Source organism: Eupeodes corollae, chromosome 1 (genome assembly GCF_945859685.1).
Source record: "Eupeodes corollae chromosome 1, idEupCoro1.1, whole genome shotgun sequence".
In the NCBI taxonomy this organism is placed as follows: domain Eukaryota; kingdom Metazoa; phylum Arthropoda; class Insecta; order Diptera; family Syrphidae; genus Eupeodes; species Eupeodes corollae.
In genome coordinates, this window is record NC_079147.1 from 107,581,038 (window position 1) to 107,604,734 (window position 23,697).

A 23,697-nucleotide genomic window follows, 5' to 3' on the forward strand; every position below is an offset into this window, starting at 1 on the left:
AATGTAAATACACTGCATTACTGCAGTCGGTTACTGTGTTCAAAACAAAAAGTTTGACTGCGATCAAACCTGCAATCGTTTTATTTCTGTTGCCGCTCTGCAGGAACATTTCAGAACAAGATGAGTAAGTTAAATAATTGAATATTTAATAAATTTTTGGCAAAAATAAAATGTTTTTGTTATTAATAAGTTAAAATATTATAATATTTATACTTCATAGGAATAAATGTGACAAAAAATTCTGGCCAGATGCAGATATCAAGATGCTCATCACAATTCGTTTGTCGATGGAGTCTGAATTTGTTGCTGGCCGCAAAAAAAAAATCAGTGCTGTGGGGAAAATGTTTAATGGAAATTAAATCCGTTTCGCCCTTGTTTGCCCATACTAAAGAAGAAATTACGAGTATAAGAAAGTTCCAAAATTTGAAGACAACATACGTTAGGATTAAAAAAAGAAACCAACAAAGCGGCAGAGATGTGACATTGTGGGATTACTTCCAACACTTCGACGAAATATATGGAACTCGTCATAGTGTTAAACTTCCAGATAAGTTGGTAGCCGAGGTGTTTGGAAGTAATGACGAAAGCGAGAAGGAAGAATTTGAGACTCCTGGTAAAAAAAAAGATTACAAAAAGTGCCTCGACATCATCCTATAACAAAGTTTTGGAATTCCTTGAAAAAGAGGCAGAAGAAGACGAACGACGACACAAGGAGGTTCTTCAAGTGGAGCGTGAAAAAATTCTTCTTGAAAAAGAAAGAATAGAAGTTCTAAAGTCATTACAGCAAACTCTAAACAAAATGACCTAATCAATTGTTGCTACTCTTAACCAATTTGCTGTGAATTATTGTGATTACTTTGTTCCTTCATAATTAGACTTTTGTAAAACAAACCATTTGTTGTTCAATGCGCTATAAATAAAGCATTTTTATTTTAATAAATTAAAACAAGCGCTTACGTATCGTTTAAAAAATTTTGTCGTTCTTTTTATATAATGTAGGTATGTACTTCAAGTTCTTTTTACATGAGTATAATATTAGAAACTTATGAAGAAAATAGCATCGCAATCAAGTTTCTCTTAGTTTTGGCCTCATCAGTTGTAGCACTAGGTGTTAATTGATGTTCCTCCGAAATACCTGAGTCTTCGGAATGGGTATATGAATAAGCTTGGAGTTCCTTTTCCTGTTCTATAATTATGTTGTGGAAAACAACACAAGCAAATACAATGTATTTGGCGTACTTCAAGTTTTTAATGTCGATAAATTTTAAAATTCGAAACATAGACTTCAGTCTTCCAAAAGCTTGTTCCACACATACTCGAGTTGAACTATGAATGTTCTTTGTGCAGAATTAAGATGTTCGTTGTCCCGATACGGCAACGTAAGATAAACATTTAAAGGGTAAGCAGAATCGCCCAAAATATGACCATCTTGGATTATTCTCTTGGAACCAGTCTTCAATGCCTTCCCAATTGAGCTGCGCTTCCAAACAGAAGCGTCGTGACAACTGCCGGGATAGCCAAAACACACATATATAAACTTTTGGCTATGATCACATACACCCTGAAAAAATCATAAACGAAATATGTATGTAGGTAAGTTTCGTAAAATTCTTCGATTTCCAACATAAAGATTTGTAATGAATATATTCGTAGTGAATAAAAACTAACAAACCCCCATATTAATTGAATATGTACCCTTTCGATTGAAGTAACTCGTAGGATCCTCCTTGGGTGCTGTTATGGGAATTTGAGTACCGTCTACACATTCGAGAACATTTGGGAAGGGATCCTTAAACTTGAAAATTTGTCCATTATTATTTTTGTTCTTCGATAGAATCTGGAAATTTTATATATTTCTTTCCTAGCTTGAATAATAGTTTCGTAACTTCAATGAAGTACTTAAAGGTCAGTCCTTTTGAAACGTCAAATAAATTACTTATTTCCCTAAAGAAGCAGTTATTAGCGAGTTTTCAAACTTTCAGAAAAAGTGCTATCATCAAACCCTTTTTAGGTCGACCAAGGTTAAATTTTTTCATTCTAAAATGATTTCTAAAAACATCGTCTGGAAATTCTTCTATTATTTTTATGAAATTCTTGGTTTTTGGGATACTCCTTGATTTTGTTTTATTTTTAAGCAGAAGAATCATTCTTTTTCGCTTGCTTTTATTCCTTTTTCTTAAATATAAATTCTCTTGAACACTTCCAAAATGTGTTCCATTCAAAACATTTAAAATAAGTCCTAATAAAACATGTTTATTGGACATTTTGAAAGAATTTTGTTAAGACACTTAAAAAACCCGAGTAATTCAAGAAATAACTTAATTATTTATGTCATCCTTTTTTTATAAAAGTCTACTTTGTTGACATTTATGAACTGGTTTTTGATATTGTAAATCTGCCGCATTCATGCAGTAGTTTTTCTGCTCAAAAATGCATTGCATGAATTTTTGTCGGCATGGCTTGTGCATTTAGCTGCATTCTTGAACTTAACCTTTATTCCTGATGTTAAAAAAAGTTAAAATCTTCTAAGGCAACATTGTTGGCGTTAACTCTCAAGATCTACATACATGATATTCTTACATATCATGTGCTACATATAATAAGTTTAAAAAAAATTGATTCTTTTCGTGAATTATAATACAAATTATTCATTTAATTCAAAGTTATTTAGGTTATTAACCTACGTTGAATAATCCTTGATTACAAGATTTAACTTAAAGCGTATCATTAATTAAAAATTAATTTATTTTAGTTGAACATACGCCACAATAATGCACCATCCACATCAATGTTGAAAACATTAAAAAAATACAATTTTGTTCATCTTCAATAAAAAATCTTCACACTTAAATTTATGCATTCATAAAATATTAATTCGAAGTTTTACTTTCGACATTGAACTTACTTACTTACTTTTTCAAAGTTAAAAGATTAAGTTAAATAAATCGATATAAATGTGTCAAAAATGTGATTGAAGAATAAAAAATACAAATACACATATTTTAAATTAATAATAATTAAAAAAAAAAAACGAGTTGAGCAGAATTTAAAATGCGTATCTAATTATTGATTCACCAAGGTTATCCTTATATTTTGAATTTTGCAAATTAGAAAAACAAACACAAATTTTACAAAAAAATTATAATGCGGAAATACACAATAAAAAATAAAAACGAGTAGGAATATATGCCCTTATTTTGCGACATCAACACCTTGACACTCATTATTGCCTCTTTTTTGGTAAATATTTAATGTCAAGACTTCCCACGACATAACCATACATTAATACATTTTTCAAATATGAATTTTTCGATACTCAAAATGCTCCACATAAAAGTTCAATCACACTTAAGTATTGCATAAAATTGTATAATTTAACGCAATATATGAAAATTAATGATTACTAAAACAAATATACTTCACAATTTTATAGTTTTCATCAAAAGAAGTAAAAAAATAAAACTAAAACAATAACCGGCTTCTCACACAATATATTCACCTAGACGACAGCACATCTAGGTTCAAACTCAGGTATACCTTACCTATTGTAAATTCACTACGCGGTAATGACTTTGACTCGAAATACCACCAAGAAGTGCATAGCGTGTGGCGTTATGGCGTCTTCCATAATGCAATAGACCAACCGCCACCGTCACTATTTTCATAAAAAAAACTTCCAATCATTTAACATAATAATATAGACAACATGTTTAGCTATAAGCCTCGTTTGTAACAAACCGACCATCAACCATCAGCAGCAAGCATGCGCTAACCATCAAGACCAGAATCCACAACGAAGAAAATCCTTGATCTAAAACTTTTCCACGCAAATAAACGATATACATAGTCGCAGTCCCAGAGAACTGCATCGTCAACTCAACTGAACTCACCTCAGTTATCAACTCTTTACTCTGTCTATGAAGTTGTTAACTCTGACGACTTTGCAAGCTTCGACATCGAATGCAGAAAGCCAACACTTGATTTGCGCGCGCTTGCTAGCCCGAAAAATCAATGACATAACGCTCGGTGGTGGGAATGACCTGTACTATAAGCAGTGAGATCAAAACCATGATCAGCTAGCATATAGTTGGATTGCTTCAAGTTATCTCTTCAGTTCAGTCAATCGATAACTGCCAAACGTAAAAGACTGCTTTAAACTGAGTTCGCTTAACGGTGTAAACTATTTGTAAGTCAAACTCTTAACGCGATTTTTAAATTAAACGTCAAACTTAAGTTACATCTTTTGGTCATTTAATATCTTTTTGTTTAAAATAATGTCTTTTTAATGCTTTCTGTGGTATAACAAATAATTATTTTTTTTAAATAAGACGTTAAAAGGTTATAACTACTAACGGGTTTGAGTTTCCGGGTGTTGGGTGTCTCTTATTTAAATTACAATGAATCACTTTAGTTGAGTCTTCGGTCTCATTGTTTTGTGTCTGTTTACATTGCCATTTTTTCAATAACGGTTATAAATTGTGGTTATTTACATTAAAAGTGTCATCAGCGTCTTATATCTTTTTTGTTTGACGTCGATATAATAAAGTGACAGCTTAAGCATAATTTCGTTGGCACACAATTTGCCGGTTGAATATATTTATTTTTATTGCGTGAAGTTGGTAATTTTTATTGTTACATTTTCACAGTTATTTTGCTTTCAATCTTAAAGAAAAACGTATTGATTATAACGATAAATATTTAAGATGACTCGCAACAACTGACTGACAGATCGTTTACATAATGATCTACTACTTTCTTTTTCATCTTGATATTTTTTTTTTTTTTAAGTGGGACTTCTGTTTACGAGTGTTTTTTTTTTTTTGAATTATAAAAATGGACATTGGGGAAGTGCGATTCAAACAACAGGTTTTTATTTTGGCGAAGATTCGAAAGGAATGCATAATGATTATTATCTTCTTTGGTCTGAATTTTTTGATATGACTGGGTCAAGTAAATTTGCTTATTAAGTATACTATTTTGTTGATTGGATAATAGTATTCAAATTAAAAGAAATCGTAAAAGAAATTCAAAATACGTTTTTAAATAAATAATTGATGATAATTAATTTATTTTGTTTTGCAAAAATTGAATTTAAAAAGTATATAAAATAGAAATTAATATGAAAATGTGTTTTGGTAATATCACTTACCTGCATGAGATATCAATTTTCATTTTAAAAAATTACCTTAAGTGTACAAAATTATGGGCACACATGAATACAAATAAGTATTAAGAATAAATCAAATAGTCATGACATCTTGAAAAATGTTTGTATGCGAATTTGTAGAATTTATTCACAAAAAGATTGATTTTTGAAATGTTTTAAATGATTTTGCTTGAATTTCAGGCCTTAACCAAATCCCTTAGTTAAAGACTTTAAATTTAAATGCAAAAAGTAGACTACAAAAATAAATCACAAGGTATAATAGTTTTCTTTTAATGACTGCGTTCAATCTTAAACAGATATGATATCCGGATAGCTTTTTGTTAGTGTATTACGTGTAATATAACAGCTGATCAAAAACAGCTGAATTTCTGGGGTATGTAGGTAACTGACAGAACAGCTGATTCAAACACATGGTTGAATTTCAAGAAACTTGAAAATTGATTTCAGCTTTTTGTATTTGTTGGTAAACGAAAAGACATAAAATGAAGTTGGAACTTCTGATCATTCGGAAATGAGATCGGAATTCTTCCAAACTATATCTTGGTATTGTCACTTCATAATAGTCTTCATAGTTCTACTAATCATTTGAATTATACATTAAATGTTTTTTTTTAGAATAATTTTGACTTAAAGCTTAAATGTTTCTCTGCTTTTTGTGAACAGCTGAAAAATGTTTTTTTGACAGCTATCTCAATACAGATATCTAATTTGTTCAACAAGGTATCTAAAAATCCACCTATCCAAGATACCCCATCCAACAAAAGATTGAACGCAGCCAATCAGTTGATGTTTTGACAGAAGTAAACTTTTGACAATAAAGGAGTTTCGTTTCATTGAAATATGACAAAATAAGTGACTTCATTTGCAGTCAACTCTATTTTTGAACGCAAAATAAGACTAAGATAGTTATTAATTTGTCAGATTTTTAAAACTTGAAACTTAACTTGACTTTCTTTTAATTGCAGAAAGAACCAACAACATTATTGTCTACAATAATGAAAAGTCCTTATTCCTTTTCAAATATGACAAGGAACACTTTACACAGAACTTTAAGTACAATTGTGCATGACATAAATAAATCACAGAGTTATGAAGTTCAGCTTTTAGTTGAATGAAAAAAAAAATGATTAGCTGACATTTTGACATAATGAGATTTGACACATTGACTTTCTTCTAGTAAATTTTCCAAAAATGCGGTATTATTGGGCGCATTCACAAAGCTAGTGACTACGTTGTAAAAATTCAACCAGCTTTGTGAATGAAAAATTGCACTACAAAGCAAGTCAATCCGAAATTGTCATATTAATGACAAATACAAATACATTATATAAAATAAGAAACATTTGTGTTTTCAGAGCTTTAAATAGTTTTTTTTTTCTTTTTAAATTCCATAAAACCAAATAGACGATATAATATGATTGAATTATATTTGTATTTAAATACTGAAAGATTCATTTCATTTAGAATTCTTGTGTCCTTACCGAGCAACTGATTGTGAAACGTCAAAACTAATGTGCATTAACTTTGTAGCCGAAATTTTTACACCATTCAGAATTCCTGGACTACAAAGCCACTAGCGTTGTGAATGCGACCGATATGTTGTCAGTATTTCAATTCTTGAACATTCGTGGGAAAGTTAAATTTTTAATAAACCCTATCAACTCACGGAAATTAGTAATCACGAATATATATTCTGACTTTCCAACTAGTACAAAATGATATTGAAAAGGTGTGTATCGAATTAATGTAATATTTCCAATTTTAGTTTTTATTTAATTGTTTTTAAAGTACTCTTACTATCATGTTAAAGTCGGAAGAAATTTATCTTTGACAACTTTACGACATCTCTGACAACATTATCCGCGCACAGTAATGTTTAAGAGTTGTAGCTCAATAGGCCCAGGTTTTCATAGACTGTGGCGCCACCTAACTTTACGAATTCCATCATTGTGTTGAATTTCTCGAACACCAAATGCGACAGTTCTGTATATTAAAGTACATAGCTTCCAAAGAATGAAAATGATCTTTTGTTGAAAATCCGCATCATCCGGACCCAATCAAAACGAAGATTGGGAGATGCCAAATACGGCGTAATGTTTTTTACGAACTGCGAACCTGAGATTTCTTCTGCACTACGAGCTGAAGCAAGAATATTCTCAGTTTTTCTTAAGCGAAGCACATCCTTTCGATTCTTCACATGACTTGTCCCATTAGTTAAAATGTTTCTACCGCTTTCACTATTACCAGCTTAGACCGACGACTCAAAAATAATTTAATTTTTTTCAATTAGCACCGCAAAATATTCACAATTTTTGTGTGGAATTTTAACAATTTTTAAGCGGTCATATTCCTTAATGTTTTGGCTTATTTTTCTCTAAAAATCCGGTTTTGTTTTATTAAAAAAAAAACTTTTGAAATAGAATTAAAAGTGCTAGTACATAAGTTGTGAATATTTTTGTAAACTGTATTTCATAATAATAGGACTGAGATATTTAAGCAGGTCTATAGAAAAGATTTGTACCTTCATTGTCTCGAAGAAGAAGACACACGCTTGGTTTTTCAAGGATAAAAATTTCAAAATTTTGATGCAGCTTCTTAAAGGTTTTGTTGATAACTAGACCTTAATAACAATAAAATGCAAATTCAAGTTTAACTTGATTTAAATCAACAGAAGTCTAAAACCATTTAATTTTGCTCTTCAAAATATAATATGTTATATAAAGGGTTTTTTAGTAAGGAATTCACAGCTTTTCTTTAAAGTAAAACACAAACCATTTGAGATATTTCAAAAACTTTGTTATCGGTTTGAAATACATTCAAAATATTTATAAACTCAACTTCGGTCATAAAGTCACCGAACCAAATGACTCGGCTACACTCACAGGGTTCTTTGAGCTCTTTGAACATTGCGGCTTGTTGACAGAAGCTAATAATTGGGAATAGTCTAGAGGCGTTAAATCAAACAAACGAGGCAGCCCATTTTTTGAGATATTACGCTCATCAAACTTCCTCTTCAATAAACCGATTGTAACTCGTGCTGTGTGGCTTGTGGCACCTCTTGAAAAGTCTAAATTTAAGCGATACGAGTAATGCTAACCATTCACATTATCGAAGCGATCGTCGACAAAAAATATAGCCCAATAACACCGCCGCCAGCATGTAAACAGCTATATTTTTGTAGATTGTTGAATTATGAGCCGACCAATAACTTTCATTTATTTTGCTTGTTGACGAACCCATTAAGGTAAAGTTGGGCTTTCGATACGAAAAAGAAATACTCTTAAAGTTGCGGTCACCGCCTCCCGACTCCGAGTTTTATTATTACATTTTTATAATTCACAGCCATTGCTAGTTATTTTAAATAAAACAAAAATTATTTAGAAAACTATTGTCATTTATTTTTATTATGATAAAAATGGTATTGTTCAATTAAGAATGCATCAAAATATCGGCCAAATCCGCTGCGAACTCGGCAGCACACCTCCATCGCGATGGTCCAAATTTTCGATGACGCTGAGGCATAGTTGAGGTTCTATGACGTTAGTATGCCGAATTATCTCATCTTTTTCCTCTGGAATTGTTGCTATCTTATTGACGTATACCTTTTCTTTCAAATAACTCTAAAGAAAGAAGCCTAACGATGTCACGTCACATGATTTGGACATCGCCACCAAGTGAGATAACACGGCCATTGAACTTGTAGCACCGAAAAGTCAAGTGGCACCTTCCTGTTGAAACCACATATCGTTTACATGAAGTTCTTGAGTCACTTGCACTTGGAAGCGTGTCAAGTGCAAGTCCTTGTGCATAATGTTCATCAAAAACGAGAAGTAAAATTTGAATCATGGAAATAAATTGAGAAGAGACATTAAAAAGATGTCAGCACTGGTTTTGAGAATAAAGTGTAACAGAGTTATTTGTTAAAAGAGTTTTAAAGAAATTGTGTATAGCTCACATTTTAAAGCCTGAAGCCATTAAATTAAACAATTGCGTCACTGAGATCCTTACGAAACTTGATGAAGACGAATTTTTCTTTTGGTGTTTTGCTTAAATGATAAATAAGTGAATGGGAATTACATAAGATTCCTCGAATAGAGAGGAATTGAAAATATCATAAATACATATGTACATGAATTAATTTAACGTTTGCTTCAAACTCTATCATCAAAATTTAAATTCTACTCTACTTATCAAATATAGTCAAAATACAAAAATCACATTATTTATCAACTTACCAACAACAAAAATTATTTCAACTTTACAACAATTTACCGGCATTTTGTGGTTTTGACGGTAAACAAAAAACCAGCAGCTGTTAATGCAATAAGTGTGTCACTTTATTAAGCGTCTTTTCATAATATTTTGAGTATTGTAATAAGAGAGCTTGCGGGTGTCTTATGCTGGATTATCTAATCAATCATATGAAATACTCGGTATACTAATTAATCAAATATCATTTGTGTCTTCATATTTATTATTCAATGTTACGTGGCCGTCACTTCTATATTTTCATATGTACATCCGTTAGTAGTATCTCTATCTGTAATATTTTGTTTTTCACAGAGAAGCTTTAAAAAGACTTATCTAATCCCCCAAAACAATTATATTCATTTTAGCCGCGTATATGTATTTTGTAAATATTGATGCATAAGCATAATCTATAACTGAACTGTGTTGACACATCATCCATCGCGCCGCTCGCTGTCACTTCCATCGCCACCGCCATCGCTGCCGTGGTATTGTGTTGTCTACTTCACGAAGTTACGAATATTTTTGTTTGTTTACCTTTACAACAATTACCAGCTCAAAAGAAAACACCTTTTGTGGTTAAAATTTAAAATTCATAAGAATACAAAAACATGTCAAAAGTGACTATGCTAGTGCTTAAAGTATTGTTAACAATTCTCGGAGTGTTAATTGTAAGAAGTAATTGTTTTGCTATTGCACCGTCAACATTGGGTGGGGCCGTTGCTCGAGCCGGAAAGATCTCAAATTCTTTAAAAGTAAGTATCTCAACCTTTTATTTATTTTGTTTTTAAATTTGTATATATTTAAATTTTAAACTGCAAACTAATTAAATTATGTTGTGACATTGAACCAGTTAACAACAAAAACAAAATGTTAGTATACTTTGTTTTGTATATACAGAAGCCTTTTATGCCAAAAATTATGAAGACAATAAAATAATTGTTAAGAAATGAAGAAGGACAAATCGCCAAATTTGTTCCGCTACAAAAGGGCAGGGTTAATAAAATACAATAGAGTGTAGTGTCGTCGAAAAACATTAGAAATGGTGTCGTCTTTGGCTTTGAGATATTGCTTTTGTTCGCATTAAGTGAGCATATTGGACTAGCTGCCTGGGCAGACGTTGTTCTTCTAAGAAAAGTTGGTTAAGATTGAAAATTTAGGAAAGCTAAAAAAACCTGGCATGCGAACCACACTAATAACTCTTTGTCGTTAGGCTAAAATGGGTTAGGTAAAAAACTGGTCATCTGAAATACTAAACAAATTAATTAATACAGAGTATTTTTCTGGATATACAGAGTAATTACATGAATCATAAGTGGGTCAGTCATAGGGCTATTTGGGCAGCCAAAAATGTTGATGTTGACCAAGTTACCAGATGATCTGATGTTTTTTAAATCAATCGATACTGTTGTTAATGAAAATGATAGTGTTAATTTTCCAACTGAATTTTTAAATTCAAAAGATGTACCTGGAATGCCCCCACATAACCTTCGATTACATATTGGTTCAGCTATTATTCTCCTTCGCAATTTGAATCCACCTTTATTATGCAACGGTACAGTTTTGGTCTATGAAAAGATTAAGAAATATTATAGAAGCAACCATTTTAATGTTTTCCATAGATTATTTCATATTCTACCAAACCCTTTAAAAGGATACAGTTTCCAATTCAGAAAGCTACAGTTTCTAAGTCTCGAGGCCAAACAATGTCCATTTGTTGTTTAAACTTGGAAAATCCATGTTTTTCTAATGGCTAGCCATATGCTGCATGTTCACGTTTAGGAAAACCACCGAATTTATTTGTGTTAGAGAAAGATAAGTTGTTCATCGATAAGCGCTAAATTAAATTGAAATTAAAAGTATTTACAATTCATAATTATAATAAATCAGTCATTGTGTTTGTGCACAAATTGAAACTATGTTAAAAAGTATGGTAGTGCCCATGTCTGATGTTTTCCTACCGTTCCCCTTAAATCGTTTGCAACAATGTGTATGACAGAAAACGTTAGCCACAGCAACTCGTGGACGGGTCAGCTAGTTAATACCATATTAAGCAGTTGTTCTAAGCTCAAGCTGTTACAATTTAACGAAAAAGTAAAAAAAAGCCGTAAAACCAGTTCAAAAACCTAAAATGACTTAAGATCTTTCATCCAACGCCAAAAAACTTCGCACCCCTATGGATGTGATCATAGAGAAGTGTCCAACATTGCTCTCGCATGTCACTTAAGATGAAGTTTTATGTTTCGACGGAAACTAATTTTTGCGTATTATAACACTTGTTTGTTTTTCAGCTGACGTAGCAAGTCCAAGGACTTATAAGATGAGTTTTAAATGATTGGCTTTTTTTAAAGACGATTTAAAGCGTTTTTGAACGATTCTATTCAATACTAAGTTAAGAAAAATATTTTCGCTAATTATTAAATGCCTTACGTCAAGAACACTAAGAGAACTGTGAAAGTAATTTTTTTAAACAACCTGAGATGGAACAGGTTCAGAAAACGTATTTAGTAAACTCAATATAATTTCAAACTTGGCATCTTAATTTACTAACCCTAAACTTCAGTTTATGATGGAAAAAGTATTAATAACTTCAACATTGTCTAAAAGAAAACTTTTCACTTAACTTACCAAATCTGTCATGAGTTATGTTTTTAACTTTTTTTCAATTTGGTGAGGTAACCACTAAATTTTAAATGGTATTGTGCGCAAAACAAATAAATCACTTATTATTGGAGGAGTTCTACTTCCAGTTGAATAAAACATGAAAACATGATCATGATATTTTAAAGCAAGTAGGGTTGATTTTGAAAAATTTCCCATACAAGTTTCCAAAAAATTTGTGTAACCTGGAATACAACTTTTTTGACAACCAACCACAAAGAATGAACTTGCCATACCTATCAGTTCCTTGTGTGATCTGAAACTACCTATTGTCGACTATCAAGAAAAAATGAGGTTAAAATTCATCTATGATGGATGGAACGCGAAAGTTAATGTAGCTGTTTACAGATGCACTAGTATTCAGCCCCATCGTGAGGGAGGGAAAAAGGGGGGCTCGTAAAGTTGAAAGAAGTGAGGAGAGCGTACATACATACCTATTCCCACTTATTTTTGAGGGCCCGTAAATTTAAAATCATTCATTCTTTTACGATCGGACCCCTGTTTCCATGGTATCTACCAATCTATAAGTCAGAAGCTTGCCGATCTGGGCCCCTAATTATTATCACTATGTGCAGTTCACAGCCTTAACTTATTTGGAGTCGATTCAGCGGAATGTTGAACTGCCGCATCACATTTCTTGTTTTTGTTCAAAAGTGTTTCAACTTGTTTTAGCAGCAGTGCCCAACGTTGGAAAATTCTTAATATAGATGTACCCGGATCTCTTCACAAATTTTCCGATACAAGATAGTCAGCTAGAATTGATGCAGTGAAACCATTTGCAAATCATCTGAAAAACCTTAGAACATCATTCGAAGCCTTAAGTGCGTTAATTTAACTGATAAAGCCCGAAGAGATGTTAATGGCGTCCTGATGTCTTCCATTATTCCTTAAGTCAGAAACTTGACTATTGACGTTGAAATTCGAAATCTTGACAACTTGATCTCTGATTTGAAAATTATTCGAAACGGATGGGATCAAATTTTATCTGGATGCAAAGCAGTTGCTACCAATTTCGCTCATTTTGAAGCAGAACTACCGCCATTGAGTTTGATCAATGCTATTTATTTCCAGAACTTATAGACGATTTTTCCCCATAATTTGTGTTGCTCAATGTGTGTGTTTCCACCATACCTGTAACTAGTGCCGAACATTTATTTATCATTTTTGCAATAACAAAGAATTTTCATCGTTCGTGCTCAATACAAGATCGTGTTTCCGGACTAAGTACACTATGCACCGAAGCACTTTTGGCAAGGAAATTGAATTTCGACGCAATTATAAGTTGTATTGCTGCTCAGAAAGCTAGGAAAGCTCGTTTGCAAAAAGAAAATATTTCATTGAATGCAAACTAACTCTAATGAAAACATTGTGATAATATATAAGGAAAAACAATAAAGAATAAATTAATATCCATAACATTGATTTTGATTTGATGATTAAGACTTTTTTTCGGTTCATTTTGCAAACCAAAAGTTATTATTTCCGTTAATTCCAACCAATTTTATAATATTTGTTATTTACCTCAGACCTAAAAAGTCCGTAGGTGATCCCTAGAGGAACATAGGGCCTTATCCTAAGCGCTATCGTGTGCGGTTTTTGACGATTCCTCTTCGATTGTTCTTCTTCAAATCCCCGTGTTTCTGGAAGCGTGTGGCTAATTCCCCTGCTCTTTCACCTTCGTAAAATAGTAGCAATGGGTTCCTGACCCCTTATCCTATTCTTTCCTAATTGGGTATAGGATTGGGCCAGAAGAACCGTTACATTTACAGTAGACACTTAATAATGAAGGCCTGTTTTTTTGTAATCATTGCTGTTATTTTGTAGGTGATGAAACCATGTAACAGTACTTATTTGACGTTTGAGCGGAACAGTCGTAGCTGCTGCTTCCTCCAAACATTGAACTACATCCCAAATGCAGCCTTAGATTTTCCTATTCGGCTAGCGATATCTTGTTCGGTTCAGTTAAGCTTATACTTCCCAAATACAAAGAACTTCTACTTTTCCGGCTGGTTTTTGAGTATTGTTTACCAGAAAAAAGAAGTTGAACACCTTTGTTTTTCCTGTGTTGGTTTTCAGCATCAGGATTTTTGCTTTTCTCTATACCCTTGTTGCCATTTGATGGAATTCCATTGTCCAATAAGACACCAAGCAGATTTCACAGTCCGCCGGCTGCACATTAGTGATCACCAGTAAGAAAATAATTGGTGACAGTATGCAACCTTGTCTGACTCCATTTTGAACTTAAAACTACATATAAGTTCAATGACAATAGAGATGAGCGTACCCGAGATACACCTCCTCTTCAAAACCAGATAAACTCTCTGTTGACGCTGTCAAAAGCCATCTAATAATATAAGTATGCTTATCCAATTTAAATACAAATATAGTTGGTTAACAATTCGCACGGATAACACACAGCTCTGTATAAATATAATCATTTCAAATTTGTTACATGAATATATATTTTAATCTTTGATTTAGCATAATTTAAATTCGTGTGTTGTTTTGTTTCTCTTTTATTTCAAACCAATTTTATTATTTTTAAAACGTGTGATAAATGTTATTATCTTGTCATATTGATGAGAAATATAAAAATTTATTGAACAGATCGCGTTTTAATCTTCTTTCCGATCTTATGCAATGTGAAAGTTGCTAATAAAAACATTCGCACAGACAAGAAAATTGAAGAATTATGCAACAAATAATCGTATTCACAATATTTATGTAAGGTTAATGTTTAAAGCATATACTAAGTTCGTTTATTGATCTTTTAGACCCTCTCACTCCATGTTATCCATTTTTTGTTTACTACAAACCCTTCAATAATTATCTGAAGTAAGGTACAACTTTTTAACTTGTTCCTTATATCAAACAATAGTTATCAAATGATTTCAAACATCAATTACTATCCACTAAAATATTTCCGTGAATATGTAAAATTTGTATTATAATCTAACACGACACAGATGATGTTATTCATTGCACAGCTACTTTGTAAATTGGCCTAAAGTGTAATGCACAACAACAACCATTATATCAATGAGAAAATGGAACTTTTACATTTCCGGAATAAGTAAAAACTACTTTACTATAGATGCATGCACTTGCGCAATTCCAATAAACTCATATGATGGTGAAAAATAAAGAAAAACAAATGATAACGAACTGAACTGGTCTGTTTTTAAGTTTGGTTAAAGCCTTTAGTTTAAAGGTTCACTGGGGAAAACGTTTTTGTCTCCCGGTCTATCGGTCGCTCTGAATATACGCACTGTCAAGAGTTAAGCTTATTTTCTTTTATTCAAAATAACAAACCATATCGTAATGAGGCTGACAGTATTTCGAGGCATTTTTGCATGCATTCTAATAGTGGCAGTTATTGTTTTGACGATTTCGCTCATAAATCGTTTTTGTTATTCTTCAAATAAAAACGAGAGAAAGTTAGATGAATCACATCAGGAATTAATAGAATCAATCATTGAATTTCCTGATTTGGAAGAGGTATGTTTCTTTTATTTAAGGTAAATTAATTGTGTTAAACCAAATTACTTCGAAACTATTAAGAGAAAAAAGCAATCAAAATAAACAAAATAAGCTTTGGATTGATTTTATCGTAGAGGTGTTATTTAATTATGAGTTTTTATTCAACTTAACAAACAACTATTGTTTTACATGTTTACTTTCGTATTTGCACTCCAAAGTACGAGTAGATACTTATATTTTAACTTAATTCCAGTAGAAAAAGAATCGAAGTGCGAGTAAATAAAATTTTTGTTCTTTAAGCTTAAAAAGTCACCCTGAGATCTCACAGTCGAAAATAAAGCTTTATTCGGTTTGGTTTTTACTTTTCATAGATTATAAGTTTTTGGGCTTCATTTGCAGTCAACTGCATTCGCTAAACACAAATTTATGCAAAGGAAACTAGTTAACTTTTGAAATTTCGTTAATGTCAAAGTCTAAGCTCTACTTCTTAATTATACCAATAGTAAGTCGGATGTGAATTAACTTCTTTATTTTTCTGATATATGATATAATGTATAATCAGCTGAAAAGTGAAATTAAGAGAATTATTAAAGATATCATTTAGAAAAAAGTTTTTCTAATATGAAGGACCCGACGAGCTCATCACTCCTGTTGCAAAATCCAAGTAAATATGGTGTGCAAGACGAGAAAGCAGCAACATGAAGCATAAACTATTTTGAAGATATTCCGATGAAAATTCATAGGCACTTAAAGATGAGTTGTGCTTATTTACGCGTGAAATCTAACAAAAATAAAACAATCTAATTTGATAGGCATTACTTCATAAGGTGTAAAGATCACAAGCTCAAAATATTCCCAAAAATCGTACTTTGTGGTAAACACCCATCTGCGGGTGATGCTTAGCGCATTCTGATTGTGTGAAATGGCACACAATATGCTGAAATTTCAGAAGTATCAAACACAATTAAATAAAACATTTTTTAAAAAAAGGTAATATTTGTCGGTACGAGAGCAATCTTCATCGAAATTGTTTTCTCAATGTAGGTAATTTTTCGCAAACTCCGAGTCTATAAAAGAAGAAAAATATCAGTAAAGAAATAAAGCATTTTTGTAATTATTCAAATATATTACTTTCCAGTCAACTTTCTAACAAAATTGACTCAATTGGAAGGACATTTTTTGACAGCTGACCAATCAAATGTTAGAAGCGTGCCTTACTTTTAACTCTCTTATATCGTCTGAACCTACCCATTGGCTGCGCTCAATCTCAGACAGATAGGGTATCCGGATACCTTTTTGTAGTATAAAATAACAGCTGATCAAAAGCAGCTGAGATGTCAAAAAAGGAATCCAAAGGTATCCCAGAATTTCTGGGGTATGTAGGTATCTGACAGAAAAGCTGATTCAACACATGGTTGAATTTCCAGAAACTTGAAAATTGACTTTAGCTTTTTGTGTTTGTTGCTAAACAAAAAGATACAAAATATTAGTTGAAGTTTTATTTATTCTGTACATAAGAGACGATAAAGAAGCATTTGCCTCTGAATTTTAGAATGTACTTATGATCTATTTTGATTTCGAAGCTTAAATGTTTCTTTGCTTTTTGTAAACAGCTGAAAGTTGTTTTTATTTTTTGACAGCTATCTCAATACAGCTATTCAGCTCGTTCAACAAGATATCTAAAAATCCACCTATCCAAGATACCCTTTCCAACACGGGATTGAACGCAGCCATTTAGGAATTGACAATTTGTGAAATTTCTGATCATAACATATTATAAGTTTTACATCGAAGTTGTTTTACCATGATCCATGTATAAAGTCATCACGTCTACGTCTGGCTTAAGCTTGGAATTCTATAGTTTGGAAAACAGTCTTTGATCAGCTTTAAATTCCTGCAGAAACTCCAAAAGCTTGTACTCCTACACATAAAGGTGTTATATGTTGCATTGTCACTTTGTATTCGGACGATTGATCAATATATTTTTTGCAAAAAAATTCGCCATTTTTTATAGAGTGTTAGCTTAGCTTTCCTACTTTTTTCCTTAACATGTCTGACTAAGTTTAAATTATAAGTTCTAAACAGCACTTCCTAATATTTGAACTCCCTTAAAGTTTAATTTATATCATTTCCGATACGCCCGGTTTCTTCCAGTTTTTTTATCCTTTAACGTATCTCAAAAAGCATTGTCTTCATTTACGTTGATTCCAAGTTTCTCAAAATAAATAAAATGGGTTTCCAGGCAGCAAAACCATGCTATTTGCATTAATCAGGAAAAATATCACAAATATCATTAATAATAAATGCAAAAAGTAAAGGTCTCAGAATGCACCCCTGTGGTACACCTGCAGATGTTGCAAACCATTCTGACAAATTGGATCCATCAAATATTGTCGAATAAAGCTCTTAAAACGTACGTGATAAACCGGTAGATGGCAATGCAAAAATGTGATTTATTCAAGAAAATCCAAATCGAAAACAAGCTTGAAATATACTCAGGCGATTAGAAATGTAAACCCTGTTAGAAAGTCTTCGATAGAGTATCAGTGCGAATATCTTCCTTAGAGAGTTGAGAAATTCCCTATAATGCTTATGTTGGTTTGGATCTCCTTTTACTTATATTGCAAAAATTAGGGCTTTCAAGAAGCTAGAAGATACATAACCATCATTAAAAACACGGTTGAAGAAATGCAAAATGAAGATTTAGAGTTGTTCGTAACTGTTTTTAAAAAATTCAACTGGAATGCCGTCACTTTCCGAGGCTTTGTTATTTTGCATTTGCATGTTAGTAAGTTTCAATTTGTTGAAAGCCATTCGTTCATCTAATTCAAAAACACTCACGTCACTTACCAAAGACTTAACGCTTGACACGCAGGCAATCCCGGGTTATGCCCAGGTTAGACAACCCTATCTTGTTCAAACGAGAGTTGAATTACCATTCATTTTTATTTTATTTACTCCGCAGACCCACCTCTTTAGGCAAGGCAACTTTCCAATAAGACCACGATATAAGGGGCAACCCTAATTTTTTTTATCTTTGGGTTATGTACTTGCACCATATACCTCATTTTTGTAATTAAAAAATGAGGGTAATAGAACTCAAAAATATGCAATATTTCGCATATTTTAAAGGAATGATTTTACTTCTTTAATATCTTTTCATATCTTCACTCAATCTTTTTGTTTGATGTTTTGATGATGTCTTTATTTGGATAGATACATAGAAAATCGCAGTAAACTTTATAATGTGGTTATTAAACAGGTAAGCCGGTCTTTAATTAAATAGTGTGTGTAATTATTTTGTTTGTTCTCCATTCCAACCGCGAAGTCGCGTCGTCGACGGACGACGATGTGCTTTTGTATTCACGGCTGCAAAAATTTCAAGGTTATTTTTAATGTTTATATTTGAGAATTGGGTTTTATTATTTTATATATTTTTTTTTAACATGGTCACTGAACTAGTCAATATTTGTAAACATTAAAATTGTTGTATAAACAAAAATAATTGTATTTTTATGACTGCAAAGACGCGATAAGGTTTTAGGATTGGAGTGATAAGTTAAGAATTAAGGTTTTTTCTTAAATTTTGTAAACATTCTTTTTTAATTTTGCTATAAAAATATAAACCAAATAGCTTGATCTTTTGGTGGAAAATTTAAAATGGTATGTATTCAACTGCAAATAAGAAACAAATCATTGCAAATAAATTAAATTAAGGTGCTTAATTGCAGACCTTACTTTTAATTATGAGAATTCTTTAGTTAATGTAATGTGCCAAAAAAAACTAACTATACTAACTGACAACTATGTTGAGAGATTTTGCAAGGCATTACGTGCACTTAATTTATAGTAATTTAAATTTAAGATGGTGAACTTAATGAACAAAATCTCTTTTAATTAATAAGTTAAATTTTTGGTAAAATTTTGTACTCTTGGGTGAGTTTCAAATATAGTCTAGATCTGCTTTAAAAATGTTAGCACCATGAAATAACTTTAGCACTGCATAACTAAGGCGTATCAACGAAGCGAATCTTTCAAGAAATGTCACTGAAATGTAATAATCAGCTCTTTAAGAAAAATGTCAATAAATAGTTGATTTTATGACATATAAATTTAATATTGCATTTTTATAAAAATGGGTAACTTGCCGGATTGTAGAATTTGGGTAAGGTCAATGATTCTCGAGAACTTTCTCCAGATATATTCTGAAATCAAAGGACGTTCATATCCTCTGTCCCTTCACAATCATTACCCCTCCTGCATAGGAATGACTTACAAACCACGGTGATATCACCAATTCCCATCCCACCTCTCACTCTGAAATGGCGTTTCAACTCACCTTAGGTAACAAAGCTTAGCTGCTGTATACTGATCCATATTCCCGTACATATACATGTAATGTTCTTAACATCGTCTGATTGACTATGCGGACGACGCGACGTTGCTATAGCGGTTTCTTGAAAGCATCTTAGTGAATACCCTTCAAGAACTCTTACAAAATGCGTAAGACAAACTAATACTTTCGGTTGATCAGTGCTGACTGGGTCTTCTGGCTTAAAAAAGTTTCTCCGATAGTCAGGCCGCTATCAAATCACTGAACTATGTCCCTACAAAAACTCTATAAATTTGCATAACTGTCGATCGTCTCTAATGAGATGATACAACTATTGAATATTTACCTTTGCTGGTTGCCAGTCCGTAGCTTGTGGCATGATGGTAATTGCGTTGGACTTTCATGCCCGAGGTTCAATGCCTGCCTAAAGTTTTTTTTTCAGGGGTACTGCTTCTTGCGAGGATTTGGAAAATCCTCCAAGAGTAATTCTTGTCATGAAAAGTGTAGGTCCCTGACAAAATTACTCGCACACAGGAATGGTTTAGAGTTGTAAGTCTCTATGGCCTAGTGCTCAACGGACTGTTGCGCCACCTAAGTTATTTTTTATTTTATGGGTACCAGGCCACAGAGACATTCCAGGAAATTTTAAGGCAAATAAACTTGTCAGTAATGGTACAGAACAACCCATTCAATCAAGTTCGAATAATGCTAGCATACCAATCGCTACATGTAAACTATTGCTATTGCTAGACGCTATGAAGAAGGCAAACGTTAGGTGGCATAATATCGCCACGTGTCGGGAAAGAAAAATATCTAGTCTGCACTGAATCTATGCTTGCTACCTCTAAGCAGATCGCATATAAGGTCGATAATCGGTATCATTTCCGGGCACTGTCTAATAGAAAAACAGTTCTTCACCTCCTCTGTATATGCCCTGATTTAACGCAAGAATTACCTAGGAGAATTCTTCCATAACGTTCTAAACGAACTCAATCATATTAACATAATCATTCTTTCAAGTTTCGTAAGGGACTCAAACTGGATTCATTGAACTTAAAAAGAAAGTCTTAAGATTAATGTGGTATCATAATGGACCAATAAACTGACCTAAGTGTTTCTTAATTAATGACGGAAAGGTTCTTTAAGCTAACCTAAACCAAGTCTCTTTAATTTAGTAACCATAAACTGTAATTATTCCTGCAGAAAACTATAAAATTTTAGTAGCCAACATTAGGACGTGAAATGTATGCCCTTTTAAAGATTGGAAGCTAAATGGAAAATGTAGAATTCTTAAATATTTTGGAAAGTAAAGTTGATATCAGTGCGATTCAGTTATTGGGTTGGTTGACCAAAAACTATTTTACTATATCGAAGAAGCATTTCAAACCCTGACGGTTTTTTGCTTGCACAAGAAAACGATTTTCGAAATGATTTCTGTCTCTGAAATAGGCATTATTTCTTTAATGCATCGCTTCAATGTAATATATGTAAGAGAAAATCATGACATTTGTCTCTGACAACCCAATCAGTTTTCTTTCGGAACAAAGATTGAATGGGTTATTCATACCCTGGTCGACAAAATTAAGTTTTTTTTTCTGCTGCACAAAGAATGGAGTTAAAAGATTAAGCTTAACGGAATTAGAATCACTAAGGTTTTTAAAACATACTATTTTTAAAATGCTAAAGACATTTTTGACGGCTCTGACTTAGTTTTCGTAATTCCTCATAAGTTATAAAATGACTTATTGGTCTTCATTAAACTCTATCTGAAGTTTTTAAAACCTCTAATGTAAGTCTTTTATGTTTTGTTAGTTCGTTTTAGAGTTATTTTTTTAGTCTGAATCCCGAATTCAAACTCCTATTTTAGCTATTGTAACATATTCCAAAACTTGTTATAACCTTAAAGCTACGAATTCGTAATAAGATCATTAATTTCCTTCGTACCGCTTTTCGTTTCTCTGTTAAGATCCGTTTTAGCACATTTGTATGCTTCAGCGTGATCTTTATGTTGATATAAGGCAGGTAGGGAAATAAAAGTAATGCGGATTTTTTTTAAATAACTAAGATATTGACAATTTTTAAACGGAATATTCAAGTAAGTGATTGTAGATTTATAAAAAAACATACATTAACATCAATTAACTTTTAAATGAGACCAGGTCCATAAAGGAAACATTTCTTGCAAATTCTAACTTTCGAAATATTGAAAGAAATTAAAAAATTAAGCATACATTTTCCTACAATTTTAAAAATCTTCCCTTTTTTATACACATATTCAAGAAACTATGTTATAATTATTATTAACACTTTATATTACTTTGCAGGAATCAACAGCATGGAAAACATTAACAGCACATCCAAACTCAATTGTCCAAATGTTGCCGGCACGAGCAATGGATGTTGTTCATGAAGTCGTTCGATCTTTAAGAGTAAGTAAAAACAATTTCAAATACTTTCTCATTTGTTTAGAAATTTTGGAATCTGGCAAATAGAAATTTTAGTTTTTAATATTTTAGTGTGATAACAACATTTTGAATAACATATTTCAAAATGCTTTTATAAGGTACGCCAGGGGCGAACGCAGGGGGGGGTTTTGGGGGTTAAAACCCCCTCCGAAATATCAGAATATGTGCAGTAAACAAATATCCATTATTGTATAACAGAAATGATACAAACTTAATTTCTCAAACTATGTTAAACGAAAAATTTGAATGAATTTGCTATAATTTCAAAATTCAATCAAGCAATCTACGGGAAATTTGAAAATGCGAAAACAAAAAAAAGAGAACTGTGATAATAGAAAAAAAAATTATACATGCATAATGCATATGAAAATTAAGTTTTAGCTTTGAAGTCAAAGTCAAACTGTTTTGTGAATCGTGAAAGCAAGTCATTTTTTAGTATTTTTTGATATTTGAATCTGATTTATATTTAGTTTTTGAAAACTTAGTGTAAAATGAGTAAAAATAATATTCTGAAGTTTTTTGAACCGACAGTGAACACAAATGCTACAAGTGCAACAGTTACGAATGCTGACGAAAAAAGTCCCCCCACAAAAAAGCAAAAACTAGAGGTGTCACAGAACAGTGAAAACCGAAATGTAAGTTATTATATTGCAGTATACAGCTGCTGTAAAAACAATAGCACCAAAAACATATTCTCTTGTCTTTTAAGAATAAAGTTAAATCAATACCTATGGAAAAATAAGCAACTGACTTCTAAAAAAAATTAAATTTTAATCATACATACATATAATTTATTCGAAAACTTTTTTTTCAAAACCTACATTTCTTAACAAAAAATTATTACTTTGAAAAACATGAAAAAACAATCAACAAAATTGTATTCTAAATAGTGTGTTGAAATAAAATTAATACTTCGTGACAAAGTTTTTGTTGGCTATTACCAACTCACATCACCTGGTCATCGATCCATAGGTATCCTGGAATGTTCTCTAGCGAAATATTTTTCCAGGAGACCTTTATTACGTCCCACAGTGCTTCGTTGCTAGTTGGTTTCATTTCTGGAACTGCTTTGTATAAGTCAGCCAACCACATTCTCAATTGGATTGAGATTAGGCGACTGGACCGTCCACTTTTTCACATTTATTTTATGGAGTTGAAACCAAACAAAAAGCCTTCTTGCTCATATTTTTGGGTCTTTAACCTCTTGGAAGACCGACAAAAGCGGAATTTCTTGATCTTCATAGGATAGCATAATGTTTTTAAAAATGTCAATATAAACGTGTTGATCCAACATTGGTTCAAAGCCATAGTAGGAAAAGCAAGCCAAAACCATTATGCTTGAT

At 32.1% G+C, this 23,697-nt stretch overlaps 1 protein-coding gene, 1 long non-coding RNA gene and 1 pseudogene across 5 annotated transcripts in view; 2 read left to right on the forward strand and 1 right to left on the reverse strand.

Moving 5' to 3' along the window:
• The first annotated feature begins 218 nt into the window (after window positions 1-218).
• LOC129942578 (uncharacterized) lies at window positions 219-808 on the forward strand (annotated as a pseudogene).
• Window positions 809-4,104: 3,296 nt separating this feature from the next.
• Window positions 4,105-23,697, forward strand: part of LOC129953779 (juvenile hormone esterase) — a 32,959-nt gene continuing 13,366 nt past the window's right edge. Inside the window, exons 1-3 of one of the 3 annotated variants that reach the window (XM_056067238.1) lie at window positions 4,105-4,186; window positions 9,784-10,170; window positions 22,214-22,318. In XM_056067238.1, coding sequence (XP_055923213.1) covers window positions 10,027-10,170; window positions 22,214-22,318 — 249 coding nt within the window. In that variant the 5' untranslated portion in view covers window positions 4,105-4,186; window positions 9,784-10,026. Of the gene's footprint in view, window positions 4,298-9,783; window positions 10,171-15,262; window positions 15,575-22,213; window positions 22,319-23,697 lie in introns of those variants that run through there. The other 2 variants (XM_056067239.1, XM_056067237.1) reach the window with 2 other exon arrangements.
• Window positions 10,177-12,827, reverse strand: LOC129953782 (uncharacterized). Of its 2 annotated transcripts, none has more exons than XR_008782585.1 (4): window positions 11,060-12,827; window positions 10,884-10,983; window positions 10,720-10,820; window positions 10,177-10,667 (listed from the first exon to the last, which is right to left on the reverse strand). It is a non-coding gene; the product is annotated as an uncharacterized LOC129953782 (long non-coding RNA). The 2 variants fall into 2 exon arrangements; XR_008782584.1 differs by having other exon boundaries at window positions 11,055-12,823.